This window comes from Marmota marmota, unplaced genomic scaffold (genome assembly GCF_001458135.2).
Source record: "Marmota marmota marmota unplaced genomic scaffold, marMar, whole genome shotgun sequence".
NCBI classification, from domain to species: domain Eukaryota; kingdom Metazoa; phylum Chordata; class Mammalia; order Rodentia; family Sciuridae; genus Marmota; species Marmota marmota.
This window is the reverse complement of record NW_026000294.1, coordinates 4,096,435-4,119,483: the sequence shown is the minus strand read 5'-3', so window position 1 is coordinate 4,119,483 and position 23,049 is coordinate 4,096,435. Positions and strand designations below refer to the sequence as shown.

The following is a 23,049-nucleotide window of genomic DNA, read 5'->3' as shown; positions in this document are numbered from 1 at the left end:
ATCTCTGTCCTCTCTGATTGAAATTTAATTGAGTTCTTCTCCTTCCTTGTCACAAAACCAGTTTGGATACTTACCTTTAAATTGGACTAGATCCTGCTACCCAAACCCAAAATGAGTACTCTTACTAAATTTTCAATTCTTTCCAGTTCCTTCAATATCTGGCTATATAATCCTTCAAGCCAACACTCCCAATTTCTCTCTCCCCTTAAGGCTTCAACTCATGCAGAATTAAAATCTCATTGACCAGGCTCTAGAGGGACTCTGGATTGCCTTTGCATGGTCCCTTTTCCTCAAAATCTGAAGAAGCCATGTGAACTGAAGCCCAAAAACTTGACATAAACCTTCACAAGGTCCTGCCACCAAGCAAACCCTGAAGTGGGCTAGAATTCTTCACAGAAAAGCTATTGCCTAGACTAAGGGAGTCTGGCAAAATTCTCCATTCCTGTGTGCATTTATTTGAGAACAAGCCAAGAATGTGCCCATTCTTTTCACTGACAATGTGAAACTTTATCTAAGCCCTCAGCTCCCAGAAAGCATTAAGGACAGGCTGATGGAACATTCTATCTGACCTTAATCTGTTTGGTCTTCACATATGTTAGGGTCACTAAAGTGGAAATGTAATTTACAGTTTGAGATTAAGAAATACCGATTTTAAACAAACAACCTGATAAACCCAAAGAGTGGCCACTTTAGAGGAAGATGTAGCAACCTATTTGCACAGAAGGGCAATGCTCGCTACCAGGGTTCACTTGGTAGACACCCTGCTCTGAATATGACAAGACTGAAACTTGGGGTAAAAATATGAGGCTCTCCAATAGAACACACCAAATATTTGGTATTTAAGGTTAAGGGAATCTGTCTGAATTCTCCTTCCTGATCTCTGCCCATCTGTCTATTGCTCCCTGATAAGCTTCAGAATAAACCCTAAGTCTTTCATTAGGTATCCCAGGTCCTGAAGGCATGACCATCTAACCCAGGTCACAAGCCTACTGTGGTCACAAGCCTACAAATATGCATGTGGGCTATATTTGGCCCATATGTATATTTTGTCTGGTCTGAACAGTGCTTTAAATTTGGTGTAATTAGCCAACACTTAAAAAGAGATGCTATGGACATAATTTCTGGATATTTCCTTCTGGCAAAAAAAAAAATCTGATACTCTGGCTATACTGGGCTCAAATTTCAGAAGGCAACAATCACTGGAGTCTGTTTGAGGATATTGGTTTTAATTGGAACTTGTCTTTTTCTGTGTGCCACAAGCCCCACCCCCATTATTAAGTCATTGAGACAGATTATCATTTATCATTCTATATCTAGCCTCCATTGCTTATTTTCATCACCTGTTGAGAATCTATCCCCTACATACCTCTCTTATCCCTGAATCCTCTCCCCACTCTTTAAATTCATTCAATTTGCTTCTAGTTTCAAGAGAGATAATCTCACTCTATGTTTGTTTTCTCTGCCTATTTTATCCCAAATCTCACTCATTCTTCGGAAATTCAACAGAGATCAGGACCAGCACAGGGATGAGGCATAATAGGCACGTAGGCTGCAAAAGTTAAGAAGGCATATTCACTCTCAGGTGTCAGCCGAGAGTAAGTGCTTCCTTAAATAAGAGCACTGACCACCTGACTTGCCTCACCTAGCTCTGGAACTGACTCTGATATAACTTATCTAAGAAGGCCTCCATGTTTATTCACCCTGCCCCTTCCCACCAACACACACATGCCCCAATCTAGATTAGGGGCTACCATAGAACTTTTCACATTGTATTGCAACTGTCTGCTCATCAACCTCTTTCAATACACCATGAGTTCCTCTGAGGGCAGGGAGGTTTTTTTCATGTCTCTGAATCCTTAGTCTATGGCACTTATTGGACACTCTGTATTTACTAATTAATGAATATCTATCAGGGATCCTCAGAAGAGGAAGGAGATTCTCTTAAGTGTATGTGGGAAACATTCTTTTTTCTTGTTCCTAGTTCATGATGATATATATCTGCCTGAAGTTCATCCTGAAACTTACTGAATGGAAGTTCTATGAGGACAGGATATTTCATAGTAGGTACTCAATAAAAAAAAATTATTTAACTAAGCCAGCCTTAGCAACTTAGCAAGGCCTTAACCAACTAAGTGAGATCCTGCCTCTAAACAAAATATAAAAAAGGGCTGGGGATGTAGCTCAGTGGTTAAGCACCCCTAAGTTCAATCCCCAGTAACCCCAAATATGTTCATTTAATGAACTGGTCTTTAGAATACACAGATTTTAGTAGTAATCTAGCACTATCTAGCTGTGTGAGACATTCAACAATTACTTCCCTACCTCTAAGTCTCAGTTTCCAGTATGTTGAATGAGCATGAACTAACTCAATATTTCTCTCTCTCTCTCTCTCTCTCTCTCTCTCTCTCTCATTAGTTTGTGCAAAATGTGTTTGTCAAGCAATCTAAAAGTTATCAACTTCTTTTCTCTTTTAATCTGTAAATTACATTGTTCAAGCAAATTTGTACATGGGAGCACTGTACAAACAGCTACTTAATTTGAGCTTGTGTGGATGGAAGACACTGAGAACCCAAGGAACACAGTTTGAAGGGGCCTGAGACCTGTGCTGGGGTTCCACAATGCCCACTGAGATTCTGATTATTTTGGTCTAAGATAGATCCTAAGACTCTGGATGAATAAGATCCCTAGGAGATTCTGATATGAAGCTATATTAGACATAACTGAACTAGATACTCTAAGGTCCCTGCCAGTACTGACATTTTATGCTTCTACATTTTCCTTTGACAGTTAATTTGGGAAGTATCATCAAACCATCACGTTTGCCTATAAATTAAGTTCTACTACATTTCTAGTATAGTCAATAACAACTACAAGTTACTGAGTACCAATTTAATGCCAGACATTGAGCTAAATGATTTACATATACTCTCTGATATGCATGTGTATGTGTGTGTGTGTGTGTGTGCATTCTTTGATTCACTCCTCACAACCGTATAAGGTAGATTATACTCTCCAATTCATGGATGAGAAAAACAAACTCAACAAATGCAAGTAACATTGCCAAGATCCCATTGCCAATAAATAAAACTCAAATCTAAAGCACATTCCATAAACACCTGAGACAGATTTTCTTTGGCTTCTGAGCCAAAGAGGTCAAGAAAAAGCCAGAGAATGCCAACTAAAGGCATAGATATCTTGCTCTAAAGAAGCGATAAATATGTAGTGAGACACCAACTCCCACTAGTCCTTTCTATACACAAAGCGTTCAGGATAGGTCCTAGAGTTCATCGTCAAGGGAAGAAACTCTTCAGAGAAGCCTTAGGCTTTCCCCTATGTGCTCTAGTGTAACTGCCATCTCTCCTAGGATCTGCAATGGGGTTTACACTACAGAGTTACCTCTTGGAGCCATCATCAAAAATATACTATGGAAAGGCCCTCTGCACATATAATGTGAGATCTAAAAACGCAACCCAATATTCCATCTTATTATACCTTTTATGAATTTTTCCAGTGAAACAGAAGATGTACTGAGGCAAGGCCAGTAATGTTGGTGATTAAAGGGTTGGCACACTCTGCTGTCTCAGCTTCCAGGGCAATTGTACTTTCCCAACAATAGCCACCCAGTAGGGCCCCCAAGATTTCTTCTCAAAGCCCCAAAGAGTCTCAGCCTCAGCTGTTTGGAGCACTGGCTCTTCCTCTCACTCCCACCACAAATCCCAGTTTTTAAAATGATAAATTCAACAAGGATAATGACCATAATAGGCCAACGGATTTTCAAAATCTCTCTTCAGTTCCCATTAATAAAAGTCAGTTCCTTAGAGTAATGGTCAGATGACAATTAGGAGTTCCTGAAATTGGCAGGCAAATGATAAGTGAGTTAAAGGGTTATTGTAAATCATACATCAAGAAGCAAAGATGTCACAGCCAACAGCTCTCATGGAGCCCACAGACACCCACAGGAATCTGGCAGTGCCAGATTTTATTTTGGTCTGTAAGTCACTATACTCAAGCTCACACACCCACTTTTTCCAGCATGGCATTAGTTGACAACTGTGCTGACATTCAGAGGGGTGACAGAGTTGAAACACAAAGTTCAATATAAAGGGTGACATGGGAAATGTCTCAGGCCTACTGCTTGGCTTTGAGGCAAATAGGTACTTGTTCAAAGTCAGACCATTCTAGCAGCAGAAATGGGAAGCATTTTATGAAATTGCATGTGCCATATATCTTCCACTCTTTAAAGTCATCAACTGATAGGTAAAACAGAATCTATTTTAAGAAATAAATACAGGACTAAGGATGTAGTTCAGTGGCAGAGCCCTTGCCTACCATGTATAAGATCCTGGGTTCCAACTCTATCACTACAAAAATTCAGATCTTATATTAACAATAATGTTGAAATAGCTAACATTTACTTAGGCACTGTGCACACTTGGCATTTATTATCTCATCCCCAATTTATGTATGAGAAAAATTAATACTCAAAGAGGTGACATCACTTGCCAAAAGTTATGCAGCCAATAATCTGCAGAGCTGCAATTCAAATTTGGGCTGTCTGACTCCAGAGCCCATGATCTGTCTTTTTAATAAGTCATGCCCTTGAACAAGGATAGATACACAGAAGTAGAATGAAAGGGCATCAATAGGGAAATAATCCAAATACAAATAACTACCACACTTAGCCAGTTAACCAAAATATTTACCAATCTTACTCTCATAAAAATATTAATTGCAATTCTAATTGTAATAGTAAAATTTTTGAAACAAATAAAGTGTAACTTCTATATTAATATAATGCAAATATATCCATTATTTATTCATTTAGCAAACATTAATTGAGCACCTATTATATACCAGGAACTCCTTTATGTGCAGGGGAAACAAGAGTGAAAAAAACAATATCCAATAAGCTATTTCTATGCAGGGAATATCCTGTTTGCTATCATAATTTTATACTTTGTTATTAAAATATACTACAGTAGGCACCTATTTTTTTTATTGTTGGTTGTTCAAAACCTTACATAGGCACCTATTTTTTTTAGAGAGAGAGAGAGAATTTTAATATTTTTTTTTTTTTTAGTTTTCGGCAGACACAACATCTTTGTTTGTATGTGGTGCTGAGGATCGAACCCAGGCCACACGCATGCCAGGCAAGCGCACTACAGCTTGAGCCACATCCCCAACCCGGCACCTATTAATAATAATACACTTCTATATTTTAGTTCTTGGGCTTATAAATGTAACTATTAACATTTTCCAGTAATATTAGATCATCCATAATAGTTTTATGGTTCAATGTTCTCATCTGGCAAATGTTTTAAACTAACCCTTTAACTCAAGGTCAGCAAACTTTTTCTTAACCAGCCAGAAAGTAAACATTTTAGTCACTGAGGGCCATGTATCACTGTCACTACCACTCAATGCTGCTGTTGTACCATAAAAAATATCCATAGATAATACTTGAAAATAATGGTAACTGTGTTCCAATAAGACTTGATTTACAAAAATAGGTGATAGACTGCCCTTAGCGCAAGGGCCACAGTTTGTTGACTCTTGCTTTAACTTCATAACAACTAAAGCAAACACAGAGTTTCATTTACTTCCACTGTTTAATTTCATCTTGGTAACATCTTTTTAAAAAATATTTTTAGGGGGCTGCAGTTGTGGTTCAGCGGTAGAGCGCTCTCCTAGCACGTGCGAGGCCCTGGTTTGATCCTCAGCACCACATAAAAATAACAAAAATAAAAGTATTGTGCACAACTAAAAAATAAACTTTTAAAAAATATTTTTAGTTGTAGATAGACACAATGACTTTATTTCATGTATTTATTTATGTGGTGCTAAGGATCAAACCCAGTGACTCACACATCTAGGCAATCACTCTTCCACCGAGCCACAACCCCAGTCATTGGTAACATCTTTGAGATGTTGACCACATTTTATAGAGGTCAAAAATGAGACTCGGAGAGGGAAAATACCTTTTCCAACATCACACAGCTAATGGAACAATTTGTTCAATCCATTTACCAAGGGAGATGCCAACTTCCTGTTGTCTGAAAACATGTACTTACATCAACACTAATTTTTAAGCTTTCCAGGGGAATTTGTTCATTATAAGAACACTACTTAAAGGCCATTTTAAAAAATACACAAAACCACTCTTTACATCATCCACTACAGAAATATTTATTTTACTGCATTAGATACTTTAAAGGAAAGTCCCCCTGCAGACTGAGTCAAGGGCTTCAGTGGAGGTTTACAGATGTCTTGATTGGGGCTTTTATTTTTTTCTTTTGGTACTGGGGTTAATGAACCCAGGGGCCCTTAACCACTGAGCCACATCCCCAGCCATTTTTTATATCTTATCTAGAGACAGGTTCTTGCTAAGTTCTTGAGGCTGGGGAACCATCCTCCTGCCTCTGCCTCTTGAGTGCTGGGATTACAGGTATGCACCACCATGCCTGCTCTTGATTGCTTGTGTTGTGGGTAAATCACTAACAGAAAGTTTCCTCATCTTTTCTAAGCAGCCTTCCAGGGACTGGACACTGGATCAGAAAAAATGAAGACATGCAAGTGTTCAGTATCTGCAAACCAAGGAAGCTACCCAGCCTTGGACCTACCTTAAGAGGTACAGGGCACAGTAGCCCATGCCTGTAATCCCAACATCTTGGGAGGCTGAGGCAGGAGGATCAAAAGCTCAAGGCCAATCTCAGCAATTTATTGAGGCCCTAAGCAACTTAACAAAACCCTGTGTTAAAAAAATAAAAAGGGGGGGGGTCTGAAGTTGTGGCTCAGTTGGTAGAGCTTTTGCCTTGCATATGTAAGGCACTGGGTTTCATCCTCAGCACCACATAAAAACAAATAAATAAAATAAAGGTATTAAAAACTAAACAAATAAAAAAATTAAAAGGGCTGGGAATGTGGCTCAGTGGTAAAGCACCTCTGGGTTCAATCCTTGGTTTAAAAAAAAAGAAAGAGAAAGGTATATGGCCACATGAAACTGAAGACTCACCAATGTTAATCTCATCGTCAGTCAGAGTGTCTCCAATAAAATCAAACTGAAAGGACTGCAACGTCTGGGAAAATTTCTGAACAGCAGAGGAGTAATCTGCAAAGAAAGGAGGACAGGAGAAATAGTCAACACTGTTACCCTTTAATTGCTTTCGTCATGTCTGTTAGAGTATATAGAGAACAAAGGAAGTGTTCTGGACAGGTAGCAACTTGCACTTAAAGAAGTTAAACAAAAGATCATACTTTCAGAAGGAAATTTAAGCAACTAAACTATAAATTAAAGAACAGGAGAACGGGATGGCTTAGTGAAGTCCTTCTTAACATTAGGGGATATGCTTCATGGCTACACCCTGCTCCTCTCTGACTAGTTTTACTCAAAGCCTGGAAGACCTGAAACTACATAGTTGCACTCTTTTTATTTATGTATTTTATTTATATTGGTGCCAGAATTGAACCCAGGGTTGTGTTACCAGTAAGCCACATCCCCAGCTCTTTCTTATTTATTTATTTATTTATTTATTTATTTATTTATTTATTTATTGAGACAGGGTCATGCTAAGTTGCTTAGGGCCTTGCTAAGTTGCTGAGCCTGGCTTTGAATTTGCAATCCTCCTGCCTCAGCCTCCTGAACCACTATAATTACAGGTGTGGACCACCATGCCTGGCTATAGTTGTACTCTTTTTACTTTTTATTTATTTTATATTTATGCAGTGCTGAGGATCAAACCCAGTGCCTCATACGTGCTAGGCAAGTGCTCTATCACTGAGCTACAGCCCAAGGCCCTATAGTTGCACTCTAAAGGGCCTGCTTTAAGGATTTGTTAAACCTCCATTACAAGCAGTGAAATAAATTCATTCTTACGTTTCATATAAAAATATGCACAATCGATCTACAAAGAAAGAATGTATCTCCATTTTAGAGATATAACACTAAAAATCCCAGACCTAGGTGGCAGTGCTAGAACTAGAAGCCAGGTGATCAGTCTGCCTCTACAGGGGCCTCCCCATGAAAACATGTGTGCAGTCTGGACATTTTACACATTAAACCAGATGACAGCCTGGGTTAAAACACTGCCTACAAGGAGAACAGATTTAGCTTGTTCACAGGCTATTTACCAAGGGACTTTGCCTAAGGAAGCAATGAATAGTGTGTGTGTGTGTGTGTGTGTGTGTGTGTGTGTGTGTGTGTGTGTCAGAGTGATCTAAATGGATAAATGCTTTATTTTTGGTCAATGATTTTGAATTTTAGTATATAATTTTTTAATTAGTTTTATTTTATTTTTTTACAGCTTTATTTTGCTTATTTTTAAGTTGTGCTGAGGATGGAATTCAGTGCCTCACACATGCGAGGCAAGTGCTCTACTGCTGAGCCACAACCCCAGCCCCTAGTATATAAAATTTTTAAATGGTATAAATAAAATCCTATTTAGCTACAGTTTTGAGAATCTTTTTTTGTACCAGGGATTGAACCTAGGAGTACTTGACCACTGAGCCACATCCCCAGCTCTATTTTGTATTTCATTTAGAGACAGGGCTCACTGAGTTGCTTAGGGCCTCACTTAGTTGATGAGGCTGGCTGGGATTACAGGCATGTGCCACTCTGCCCAGCTAAGAAATTATTTTTAAATATGACTTTCTGCCAGGGCTCTAAGCCAAACAACCTCTTGACTCTTGCTACTCCAAGAATGATTCCTAGGTCACCAATAGCATCATCACCTGGAAGCCCCACCCAAGACCTCCTAAATCAGAAACTGCATTTTTAACACAATTCTTAGGGGATTCATATATCTGTTAACCCATTTTGTCCCAGCATCCCAGATATCATATTTACACAATGTCCTATTTATAGAACAGTGTATATATGTAAAAGATACTATGTTGTCTTAATGTCCTATTTATAGCACAATCTATTATCATTCCAAATGATAATAAACAATATGTAAGCTCTGGATTATTATAAGAGTGGAAACTTAATTTGATAAAGGTGTATGGATAGGGGGCCTCAAAGGTACTCAGATTTAGACAAGTTCATCAGGGTAGAGCCCCCATGATTGGAACCTGGTAGAATTATAAGAAAAAGAAGAAACTACAGAGATACACAGACATTCACACACACTCCCTGCCTCTTGACCTTCCCATATGATGCCCTGTACCACCTCAGAACTCTGAAAACAAGAAGGCATGTAGCCACTCATATTTGTACCTCCATAACCATGAACCAAAATACACCTCTTTTCTTTAAAATATCCAGTCTATAAGTGTTGTGTTATTAGCAACAGAAAATGGACTAATACCAACACTACATTTTTCTAGCGTTTCATAAAATGGAATCATATAAAACATACATTTTATGTCCAACTAAAGTCTGTACAATACTTCAAAAATTCATCCACATTGTCATGTGTATCAGCAATTCATTTTTTATTGCTAAGTAATATTCCACTGTGTAAATATTAAAATGCGTTCATTTACTCATCTACTCATACATATTTATGTCTTTTTTCTCATAATTGTAAATAAAGCTGCTGTAAGCATTCACAAGGCTGAGTGCAGTAGTGCAAACCTAATAATCCCAGCTACTAGGGAGGCTTAGGCAGGAGGACAGCAAGACTAAAGCCAGCCTCAGCATCTTAACAAAACTCTCAGCAACTTATTGAGACTCCATCTCAAAATTTAAAAAAAAAATTAAAATGGACTGAGGAATGTAGCTCAGTGGTAAAGCACCCCTGGGTTCAATCCCTGGTACTGAAAAAAATATCATGCAAAGACTTCCGAGGATAAGTTTTCAATTCTTATGGGTAGATACCTAGAAGATCAATAAGTGGGTTATATGATAAGCTGGAAATTATGTTTATATAAGAAATGGTCAAAGTGTCTTCCAAAGTAATTTACTATTTCCTATTTATATTAAAAATGTATAAAAATTTTAGATGATCCACATACTTACCAACACCTGTCAATTTACATATTTATTTTCATTTTAGAAATTTTAATGGTAGTACAGTGTTACCTCTCTGTAATTTTAATTTGCACTTTCATGATAAATAATGGTACAATCTTATATGCCAATTGGATTTTAGTAATCTCTAGATAGTTTCTCTTCTTATCACTGAGCTGAAAGATATCTTCATATATTCTAGATATAAGTTTTTCATCAGACTATGTACAACAAATATTCTCTAAATCAACTAAAGGCTTCACAATCTGAGTAATGTTTATTCTAGAAAAAGGAATGAACCTAAGTAAGAACAGTGCTGTATTAAGTTATGCTAATCATATCAATGTCTCCCCAGCATCATTGAAAATCAACAGCCTCACAGCTGCAATAACTGTGAAAACCAACATTTTAGCAGCCACTGGAGGAGAAAAAATGTGATTGGAGTTTCTTAAGGTTCCCCCTCAGAGAATTATCACTATTTATCCAGTTTGACAGGTCCTGAAAGCTTCATTGTCAGGGCTTATATTTGCTTGTCCCAACTTGAAGCCCATTCTGTGAAAACAACACTACCATGAGAGTATTTGTCAAAAACAATCATCCAAAATTTTTAATGACTAACATTATAACTGGAGGGGGATGATATAGTGTATTTTTTTAGTTGTAGTTGGACACAATACCTTTATTCATTTATTTTTATGTGGTGCTGAGGGTCAAACCCAGTGCCTCCCACATGCTAGGTGAGTGCTCTACCACTGAGCCACAACCCCAGCCCCAATGTAGTGTAATTTTGATTTGCATTTCCATGATTGCTAAGGGTGTTGAACATTTTAAAAAATATATTTGTTGGCCATTTATATTTTTCTTTTGAGAAATTTCTGTTTGTACCATTTGGCCATTTATTAATGTGGATTTTAGTGTTAAGTTTTTTTGAGGTCCTTATACATGGTGGGTATTAATCACCAGTCAGAAAACTAGCAAAGACTTTCTCACATTCTGTTGGCTCCCTCTTCATGCTCTCAATTATTTCTTTTGCTGTGCAGAAGCTTTTAAATTTGATGATGTCTCAGTTATTGATTCTGCTTTTATTTCTCGAGCTCTAGAAATCTTGTTAAGGAAGTCAGTTCCTGTGCCAATATGATGAAGTGCTGGGCCTATATTATCTTCTAGCCAGTGCAGGGTTTCTGATCTAATTTCTAGGTCTTTAATCAATTTTGAGCTGACTTTTGAGCAGGGTGAGAGATAGAGGTTAAATTCCTTTCTACTGCATGTGTATATCTAGTTTTCCCAGCCCTATTTGTTAAAAGGCTATATTTTCTCCAATATATGTTACAGGAACCTTGTCTAGTATGTGATAACTACATTTATGTGGTTTTATCTCTGTGTCTTCTGTTTTATTCCATTAGTGTTCATGGCCCTTTTGATGCCATTACCATGATATTTCTGTTACTATGACTCTGTACTACAATTTAAAATCAAGTTTTATGATTGCTTCCAGCATCACGCTTACTGTTCAGTATTGTTTTGGTAATTCTGGGTTATTTATTCTTTCATATGAATTTTAGGACTCAAATTATTCAAAATTGTGGTGGCCTAAGACAACTTGACAAGTTGGGGTTAACTCTTGGTTAAAAAGAGACAGATGATGACAATTAGACAATGAATGCCTACATGGGGTTTTGAAAAGCTCCAACATATCCTGAGAAATCTAGAAAGACATGCATGTGAAGGCATTTGTGCATACCCTGGGTTGTGTGTATGCTCATGAAGGATTTGAGTACCTAATTTCTCATCCCTGACTAATCTTGCACAAATAGAAAGAAAATGGTAAGGCAAAATTTTTGATTTCCTATCTGAGTATTAAAGGCTTACCCCTATCCCCATGCACACATCCAAACTCCTTCAGCAAAGATGAAGAGCCTTACTAGTTTCTATTATTTAATTAAACCATTGTCCAAACATTAGGTTTCCAGTAAATTAACCTACTAGACATTTCTGTGACTTCATAAAACAATTATATAGACTTTACATAATTATTCTATAAAGTTAATAAACAATAATCCTACATAATGACTCCAAATCCTGGAGAAATGGGGAAGATCTAATTTCCAAAACTGTCACAGTCTATTACATTAAAATGTTCACTTTTCAGGAATTATAAGACACATATAGGAAAAATTGGTACATATTCAAGAAAAATATGTAATCAGTTAGAACTGTCCCTGAAATATTGCATAAATCAGCAACCAAAAGAGTTGAGAAATGGCTATAAGACAAAATGTTTAAAAGACAAAAATCATGACTAGAGACAAAGAAAGGAATGTGATAATGATTAAAAAATCAATTAATCAGAAAAACATTATAATTACAAAGATATATTTACCAAATAACTGATAAAAATATATGAAGCAAAAATCCTACAGAAATGAAGGAAGAAATAGATGAGCCAGGGAAAAATAGTTGAAAATTTCAGTGTTCCATGTTCGATGATAAATAGGCAGAAAAATCAAAGAACACAAGATTTTAAGAATACTGTAAACCATCTAAAACTAACATAAATCTATAGAACACTCTTATGTAATTCTACCAAGAAAATACACATTCTTCTCAAGTTCACAAGGAAATTCTCTATGATACACTATCTGGTAAGCTGAAACAGAAGCTTCAATAAATTTAACAGGATTGAAATTATACAAAGTGTTTTACAGCCATAAGTGGATGAACAGCCATATTCATAGAACATAAAAGTATAATATTCCTAGAAAATAATTTAGGGGAAAACCTACATGACCTTTGATATTTCAATGGCATTTTACATGTAATATCAAAGGTATAATCAATAAAATAAATGATTGATAAACTGGACTTCATTAAATTTTTTTGAAAGCTTCTCCTTTCAGTCAGGCATGGTGGTACACACTTGTAGTCCACTGTAGTCCCCTGTAGTGCTACTCAGGAGACTGAGACAGAAGGATCTCTTGAGCCCAGGAGTTCAAGACCAGCAACAGAGCAAGATCCTGTCTCAAAAATAAGCTGCTTCTCTTTGAAAGACAGCGTCAGTAAACTCCAAAGAGAAGTGACAGACTGTGAGAAAATATGTACAAAAGAATTATCTGATAAAAGACTGGTATCCAAAATATAAAGAGGACTCTTAAAACTTAATAGTAAGAAAAGAAATGATATAATTAAAAATTAGAAAAAGGATCTGAGAATATAACTCTCCAGAGAAAATCTATAGGGGGCAAATTAGCATATATAAAAATACCCAACACTATATGCTGGAAAGGATGTGGAGCAATAAGAACTCTCATTGTTGGTAGGCATACAAAATGGCACATCCACTTTGGAAGATAGTTTGACCATTTCTTATAGAACTTAACATGCTCTATAGTTATAAGATACAGTAATTGCATTCCTTGATATTTACTCAAATGAGTCAAAAACATGTGCACACAAAAAAGTACACAAAGGGGACTGGGGTTGTGGCTCAGTGGTAGAGCACTTGCCTAGTGTATGCGAGGCCCTGGGTTTGATCCTCAGCACCACATAAAAATAAATTAAAAATAAAGGTACTGACAACTACAACTAAAAAATAAATATTAAAAACGTGCACAAAGATGTTCATTGCAGTTTTATTCATTATTGATAAAACTTGAAAGCAACAAAGATCTATGTGATGGTTAATCTGAATTCTCAGCTTGATTGGATTAAGAGATATCAAAGAATAAAAGGTTTCTGATTGTCTCAGTCAGGGTGTTTCTAGGAATGATTGGCATTTGGGACAGTGAACTAAAGCAGAGACCCATCCTAAGTGTGGGCAGCACAGTCCAATAGATTGGAGGCTCAGATGGAATAAAAAGTCAAAAGAACGAGAAAGCAGAAACAGACACAAGCTTCGTTCTTCTTGAACAGATTCCTTTTTTAAATTACATCTACTTATAAAATTTTTTATTAGAGCTTTATAGTTATACATAGTAGTCAGGATCATCCCAACAAACACATACATGCATGGAATTCAATTTCAGTTCAGGATCCACACTTTTTTCTCCTGTCCCATCCCCCTACCCCTCCCCCTTTCCTCTATTTTTCTAGATTTCCTTTCTCAATTGCTGAGGATATCAGACTAGCCCCTTCACTCTTCCAAAGTGTACTCTGACCAGTGACTCTCCAAGGAGTTCCCAGGCCTTGCTTCCAGTCCCAGAATAGGGCTGCATCACTGTTCCTTCTTGTCTTGAGGCTTCAGCTTCTTTGACTGGGCAGCTACTGGTTCCTATAGCTCTCCAGCCTGCAGACCACCATTATGGGATGATCCAGCTTCTGGTTATGTAAGCCAATCTAATAAATCCCCTTTTTATAACATATATCTCCTATTGGTTCTGTTCCTCTAGAAAACTCTGATGAATACAATCTCCTTCAACAGATCTTCAATAGATGAGTAGATAAATAAATGTGGTAGAGCCAGATAATTAAATATTATTCAGTATAAAAAAGTTATGAAAAAAGCATGGAATGAACATTGGTAAAGTGGTTATGTGCAGATGACTAAGTAGAAGAAGGCAATATAAAAAGTCTAAGTCTATAAAACTGATACTGATATTAACAGAAAAAAAAGTCGAAGTCTAAATGCTGTATGATTCCAACTACATGACATTCCAGACAGGGTAAAACTACAGTGACAGTAAAAAAGATTAGCAATTTTTAGAGGTAAAGGAGAAGAGTGTGGAAAATAGGCAAAGCACAGAAGATTTTTAGGGCAGTGATACTACAATGGTAGATACAAGTCATTATATAGTTGTCCAAACCTATTAAATATGTAACACCAAAAGCAAACCCTGATACAAACTATGAAATTTAGTTTGTCAAGACATGTTAGTATAGTTCATCAAGTGTAAAAGATGTACCACTCTGGTGCAGAACTTTGATAGTGGAGGAGCCTATGCTATGGCATAGATGAAACTTGAAGCTATCCTGCTAAAACTACATATTTCAAAACAGCATATGGCATCTATTTATTGTGTAGTAAATAATTGTGCTAATTAAAACTTTTTGAAGAAGAAAATACTATGTCAAGAGAAAAAAAGACAGACAGAAAGCATCACATGCTGTGTGATCATTTAAGTTTCATATCCAAAATACACCAATATGCAGAGACAAATTAGTGGTTTCTGGGCAAGGGAGAAAGGGGAAGACTACTAACAGGTATGAGTGTTTGATGATGTGATTAATACATGGTTGAATTAAATAGTTTAATGGATGCACATCTATGAATATACTAAAAACACTAAATCGTACACTTTTGAGGTAAAGTTTATGCTGTAAAATTATATCTCAATAAAGCTATCATTAAAATATGAATGGAACAAAAGAAAAAATATGAATGGAGAAGGGAGATAGGTATGCCTAGAAGGAGTAGCACAAAGCAGGTAATTGCAGTGATAAAAATATTTCTGGATCCTGATTGTAATGGTGGTTAAGCAAATCTACACATGACAAAATGGCACAGAACTAGACATACCCACTTTACCAATGTTCATTTCCTGCTTTTTATATTAGGCTGTATTTATGCAAGATGTCTCATTAAGAAAGGTACACATGGGCTTGTACTGTAGCTCAGTAGTAGAGCACTTGCCTAGCACACATGAGGCACTGGGTTCAATCCTCAGTACCACATAAAAATAAAGGATTGTGTCCATCTACAACTAAAAAATATATTTTTAAAAAAGAAAGGTACACATGACTCTATTTTGAAGCTTCTTATAAATCTACAATTGTTTTAAAATTCAAAATGTGTAAATGTTTTTCCATATCTTATTTATCCAAGTGAATTCGAAGCTTCCTTCAAATGAAAATTGTTATCATCTTCATGTCTACACTGGCTTTTATTGTCCTCCCATGAAAAACAGATTCCTCAAAAATACCCCAGATTGCTATAGAAAGAATTAATTTATATAAATTTATAAATTATATAAATCCTCTCTTTCCTCCCTTTCCTAATAAAAACTGCAAATTTAGCCAGGTATGGTACCATTCAGCTATAATCCCAGCTACCTGAGAGGCTAAAGCAGAGGACAGTGATTTCAAGTTCAGCCAGGACAATTTAGTGAGCCCCTGTCTCAAAATTTAAAAATTAGTCTGGCATGGTGGCACATGCTTGTAATCCCAGTGACTCAGGAGGCTGAGGCAGGAGGATTTCATATTCAAGACCAGCTTCAGCAACTCAACGAGGCCCTGAGCAACTTAAGACCAAGTCTCAAAATTTTAAAAAGTAAAATAAAACAAAAAGGGCTGGCGATATGGCTCAGTGATAAAGCACCTCTAGGTTCAATCCCAAGCAGCAAGATAGATAGATAGATAGATAGATAGATAGATAGATAGATAGATAGATAGATAAAATGCACTGGGGGTGTGGCTCAATGGTAGATTACTTGCCCAGCATGCACAAGGCACTGTGTTCAATCTCCAGTAAGTACTACTCCCCCCGCCAAAAAATAACCCTGCTAATTTAGCATGTTTGAGTATTGCCTGTGCCATTCCAAAACCTGGAGCTCAGAAGAGAAATTCAACTTCTTCTAGCCTAACAGAAATCCAGGTGTTCTACTAGGGTTTAAGTATAATTCCATGTCACATCCAAGATATAGGTGGTCTAGGGTAACATGACCTAAAAAGCCACTTTTAGAAGACAAGCCCTCTAAAGTATATTACCAGTCACTATCAAAGAAGATTTCATTGAATTGACTAAAGCTGTTATTGCAATCATCTACATGGGACACTTACTTGGTGGATAAAAGGAGGGCATCTGATAGAGACTGCTATTTCATTAAAATTTAATTTATATAATTTGAAACATTTTGGTCTTACATCCCTCTTATCATTTTAATTATTGTCTCTAAACAACCTTGTTTACTTCTAGTTTATCTATTGATATTGAAATTATTTTAAATATGTATTAATTTATTTTAAATAACACCAATAAACTAATTGTATGTTAACATAAATAACATTTTATGGAAAAAAAATGTTTTAAAAAGCAAGTAATATATCAAGAATTGGAATTATTTTACATTTTTATAAATCTCTTTAATGTCTGGCTTAAAACAGCTAGACTGTCATCTGCTTCTGCATTCAATTTGTTGTGATATGTTGTTTCAGCTGAAGATATAAAGAAATCCTATTTACACCCAGATTGTAATATTTTTCCTTGCTATGGCACTGAATTAGTCCATTTTCTGCTGCTACAACAAAATACCTAAGGTTGGACATGTATAAGAAAATAAGTTTATTTTCCTCACAGTTTTAAGTGAAGTGGCCTCCTCTGGTCAGCCCCTAGTGAGGGCCTTCTGGAAATATGACAACATGGAGGATGGCACTATGGTAGGAGTGCATACAAGAGGGAAAGAGAAGTCACATGGCAAGATAGGAAGCCATGGTGATGCAGAGACCAGTCTTACTCTTTAAATAACAACCCACTCTCACAGGAAATATTTGGGTCCTATAATACCTACATTAAAACCTTCTGATAACAGCATGCCCAATAACCCAATTAACTTCCACTAGGCCCTTACCTCTTAAAGATTTCACAAGCTTCCAACATAGACTAAGGACCAAGCTTCCAAGACATGGCCCTTTAAGGGACATATTCAAATCATATCCAAAGCAGAGCACAAACCAAATCTGGACAAGTGGTAGTTTCTTAAAAATTAGTTGCAATGTAGTATCAAGAACCTTATCAATTGCATTTTCATACCATCATCCACTGAAAAAAGTTGGTCAGTCTTGTCATATGAAAAGATTTTTGCTTGCACTGCATGAATCTTTTGCCTATGTGTGATTTGGTCATATCACACACTGGTTCTTTGGAAAATACTGGTCCATTGGGTTATGCAAATCTTTGAATTTTGATTCAATATATATTCATCATTCAACATAAAGAGCACATTGTTAATATCACACCAACCTCATCAAAAAGTCTAAATATTGGAAAGCTGTGAAGCACACAAAAGTGGGTACATACATTCCATAGTTCCAATTTTTGCCTGAAAATTGGATTTTTTGATGTGTTAGAGATCAAACCTGGAGCTTCATATAAAACTTGAATTTTATTATTGATGACAAATACTGTTGTTTTCTTAAAGTGGGAGACTCATTTCAATTCAAGAGGAATGACTCTGCCCCCAGCAACCAATAGACTTACCAACCATGTAATTGAGCCAACACACTAATACTAAACTATATTGTCAATGACAGCAAGGACCCTATATCTCCAACACCTAAATATGCCTTTCACAGAGTAGGCATTCATCAAATACTTTTTGAATAAATAAATGAACAAATTCACCAAAGCCACAGTGCATGTCAGGCTCTATATCGGATGCTAGGAAGACAAAATATATAAGATACACTTCATGCCCTCAGAGTCTCAGAGTATAGAAGAGAAGGCATACATGAAGAAATCCTTGCAATCCAGTGTAATTCATAAAAAAGGAAAGGAACAAAGAACAAAGAGTAAAAACAGAATGAATGATTAACTCTGAGAGTGTGGTAGGGATTTCAGAGAAAGCCTCACTGAGGAGTGCCATTTTAGCTGAATACAGTGGGAGATCTCTGGTATGGATTAGAAGCAAATTACACAGAATAACAGTTACAAACACACACACACACACACACACACACAAATACACAAACACTGAAAATTTAGGAAATTACAGACTTACGGTAGCTGAGATAAGTTATGGTAGAAGATAAGTCTAGAAGGCTAAAGGGCCTGCCTTTAAGAGGCATTGCATGAAATACTAGGGGATTTGAACATGATCATATAGGTAATGAGCCATTAAAAACTTCCAAGAAGGCTGAGAAAATATACATAGTAGAAAATCATTCTAACAGCTCTCAGGAGACTACTGCAATAACATTACAGAGTACATTCAAACACATTTATACCTTGCTATTATGATTGCAAGGAGAGATGTTTAGGCAAAAGAAAGATGTTAGTGACTAACATAGTATGAAATGAGGAAGAGTTAAGCTAATTTTCAGCAACTAGACAGATGAATTAGCTCTTAACCCAGAAAGAATAGAAGGGGAGGAGCAGGTTTGGAAATTGTTAAATTTGAGATACAGTAGGGGTATCCAGATGATGCAAGCTCAATGATAGATTTAGGGTCTGGAGCTCAGGAAAGGGACCTGGGCTGGAGCCATCATAAACTCTGGAGTCAATAATTTTTCTTAATATGTAATACTCATACATCTTTTTGGAATAGATTATGGTAATTTGACACATGTTGACATGTATATAATGTATAATAATCAAACTGGAATATTAAACATGTCCAGCTCTTCAAACATTAATCATTTACATGTACCAGGAATTTTGTACTCTTCTAGACATTTTGAAATATCTACAAATTTAGCTAAAATTATTTTTCAAATTTCAACATGTCTTATTGATTTAATAAATTCGATATGAAAAATTGAATCTACTTTCCCACCCTCATGCATTCTAAAATATAAGCCATTTACTCCAATTTCATTGACCCAAATAATACTAAATGAATGTTGCAAAAATTGATTAAGGCTCAAAGTTTCAGTGTTATAACTGTATACCATCAAGTATTTAAAGAATATAGATATAGGAAACTGCATATGAATTCTGCTGGGAATCCTTTTTTCTCCTTAAAGCTGCTTCAGGAGAAATATACAAAAAAATTGTTCTGGGCCAACGGACCAGATTTAACAGGGGTGAAGGAGGAGTGTGTCTAGAAAAAAATAATGGAAACCACATCCTAATTAGTGTCAAATTATAGAGAAGACAACTAATAGGAAAACTTGTACTGAATGTTACCTACAGCCATGGTATGCACATTTATCTACATTGTGCATAGTAACTCCATTTATACCAAGTATTTAATTGGGATGAAACTGAAGTAGCTAAGTTTCAATATGACTCACAAATTGATGGATGTATTTCTACTTTTAGAAGCTTTAGAGCAGGCTGCACATTAGGAAATTATAGACTTACGGTAGCTGAGATAAGTTATGGTAGAGGATAAGTCTAGAAAGCTAGACTTGCAAGGAGAGATGTTTAGGCAAAAGAAAGATGCTAGATTCCAAAGGGACTGCTAGAGTTGGTGCCTTTGACTGCTTTCAGTTAAGAAAGAAAGAAAAATCACTCTCTTAAGCATATATCCTTTTGTATTTATGAATTTATCAGTTTAAATCAATCCTTCCTTTACACCCTGGTAGGTCTATATGCTTTTACAAGGCAGAAGAAATGCAGATATCACTAAGACTAGATTTCAAGTCTTGCCTCTAGCATAGTGAATAAATGCTCTAGCATAAAACCAATCTATAACAAATCAGTTTTATTGGTTTGGATAATTTACCTTTCTTTTCTAGGCCTAAATTAGAATTAATCAGACATGACTTTCTTATCATTGTATTTGAATACATGACCAGGGTAACTCTGCATCATGTACAACCAGAAGAGTAGAATCCTAATTAGAATAAGTTAATACTTAGTATATGTATACTATGCCAAAACAGAGTCCATTGTCATGTACATTTAAAAAGAAAAAAAGAAAAGGAAAAAACCCACTGTTTACCAGCTACAGTGACTTATATTTGGTTCTTACAACTGTAAAATGAGGATGATATCATCTACTTCAGGGGGTTGTGGAGGCATTAAAATAAAAAGGTATATAAAGTATATTAAAAATAGACATAATTTTATAAATAAACTTAGTAATTTTTATTTTAAAATTAGGCTGTTATTGACTAAACTGATATAATGAACTAGTGAGAACATATGTGTCCTATAAAATAAAAACAGAACTAGGTTAAAACAGTGTCTGATTCCTAGGCTCAGAGAAATCCTAGCTAAGCAGTGAATAAATGCTCTAGCATAAAACCAATCTGCAGAGACTGGGATAAGTAGCTCTTAGTTTTATTTCTTTTGAGGTTTTTCTTTGTTTCAGCTCCTGGCATTCTCAAAACATGAGTTCAACAGGAGCTTAAGGAACAGAGAATTCAGTGATGATTCATGATTTTACAAAATTCAAAAACCATTTCATCATAAAAATACTCAATTAAGTACAAATAAAAGATAGTGTCAACATGAAAAAGGTTATGTATGAAAAACCTGCAGTTTAACCTGCAGCATTATTTTCAATGATGAGAGTTTGAAAGCTTTCCCCTTAAGATCAAGAATAAACAAGGGGGCTGGGGATGTGGCTCAAGTGGTAGCGCGCTCGCCTGGCATGCGTGCAGCCTGGGTTCGATCCTCAGCACCACATACAAACAAAGATGTTGTGTCTGCCGAAAACTAAAGAAATAAATAGTAAAAAATTCTCTCTCTCTCTTTAAAAAAAAAAAAAAAAGAATAAACAAGGATGCCCACTTACATCCATTCTACTCAAAATAGAATTGGACATTCTAGCCAGAGTAATTAGTCATGTAAAAGAAAGAAAAGCCATTCAGGTTGGAAAAGTAGTAAAATTTTCTGTTCACAGGCAACATAAATTTATATGTACAAAATCCTAAATATATTAACAGAAATAATATTAGAGCTAATAAATTTAGCAATGGTTCAGTATACAAAATTAAAGCACAAAAAAGAGGTGAATTTATATACACTAACCAAGAACAATTTGAAAACGAAAATGAGGAGCTGGGACTGTAGCTCAGTGGTAGAGCACTTGCCTCAAACGTGTGAGGCACTGGGTTGTATCCTCAGCACCAAATAAAAATAAATAAAACAAATAAATAAAGATATAAAAGAGGAAAATGGACAAATATTTCCATTTATAATTGTGTAAAAACATAGAATACTTTGGAATAAAGTTAATCAAGGAGATCAAAGACTTATCAATACTGAAAATCACAAAACATTGATGGAAATTTTTTAAAAGACATGAATAAACACAGGGGCTGGGGTTGTGGCTCAGTGGTAGAGCACTTGCCTAGCACATGTGAGGCAATGGGTTCAATCCCCAGCACCACATAAAACTAAATAAACAAAATAATAGTATTATGTCCATCTCTAACTAAAAATATTTTTAAAAGACATAAATAAATGCAAAGACCTCTGTTGTCACAAAATAGAAGACTTATTAGTAAAGACAATAATACTACCCAAAGCAGTCTACAGATCCAATGCAAGCGCAATGAAAATTTCAAAGATGTTTTAACAGAAATTTAAAAAAACACATCCTAAAATTCATATAGAATACTACTGAAGCCAGAATTAGACAGGCAGTCAGTACAGATAGGTAAATCAATCGAGTAGGATCAAGGAGGCCAATTTTGAGTGAGACTGGGAAGTTGGAGACTTCTCCCCTGAGAGATTGAAATGTTAATTCCTTCAGAGCCCTTCCTCCACCCTTATCAAGAACCTGCCCTTGCTCCAACCTGTTGCCAAGGTAACCTATCCCAGGAATTGCTGCTCCCTACAGGGAGCTATAAGGTTGTTAATGTGTCCTTGTCTACTCCATCCTGCCCTTCCCCCTTCAGCCCATCACTTTCCAACCTGTGGTCTATTGCACCAAGCATTCCTGGGCCTAGTATAAGCAGGAAGAAGAAAGATAAGGGGAAGAGGGCAGGAGCACAAAGGAAGCCTAGGACATATAAAAAGGGCAGAACACCTGGCCTCTTGGGATACCATGATACCCCCTTCTCCCTCCAGGGAGAAGTCTTTGTTACCCCTTTTTAAATAAACCCTGCTTTATATGCTTGCCTTGGTGTGCTTCTCTAATGTTCAAACTTCAACATATGGGGAAGCAGGACTTGTCACCAATAACCAGCGGTATCACTATGGGAATCCAAACAGAAAAAAAAAAAAAAATCTTGAGATACAAGAACAAAATTGAGGATCTCTAACACTTTCTGATTTCAAAATTTAAAACAAAAGCATTGTAACCAAACCAATATGGTACTGGCATGAGGACAGACATTTCGACCAATGGAATAGAATAAAAGGCCCAGAAAATATTCATTTATGTCCAATTCATTCTCAACAAGGGTTGGAAGACTATTCAATATAGAAAGTTCTTTTTAATAATTGGAACTGAGAAAAAATCGATTTTCACATGCAAAAAAAAAAAAAAAAACTA

At 36.2% G+C, this 23,049-nt stretch overlaps 1 protein-coding gene across 1 annotated transcript in view; it reads right to left on the bottom strand.

Annotated features, from left to right (window-relative positions):
- Ophn1 (oligophrenin 1) overlaps window positions 1-23,049 on the bottom strand; it is a 350,877-nt gene that overhangs the window by 232,845 nt on the left and 94,983 nt on the right. The window contains exon 3 of the mRNA XM_048797200.1: window positions 7,013-7,108. Within this exon, the coding sequence (XP_048653157.1) occupies window positions 7,013-7,108 (96 nt within the window). The remainder of the gene's footprint in view (window positions 1-7,012; window positions 7,109-23,049) is intronic.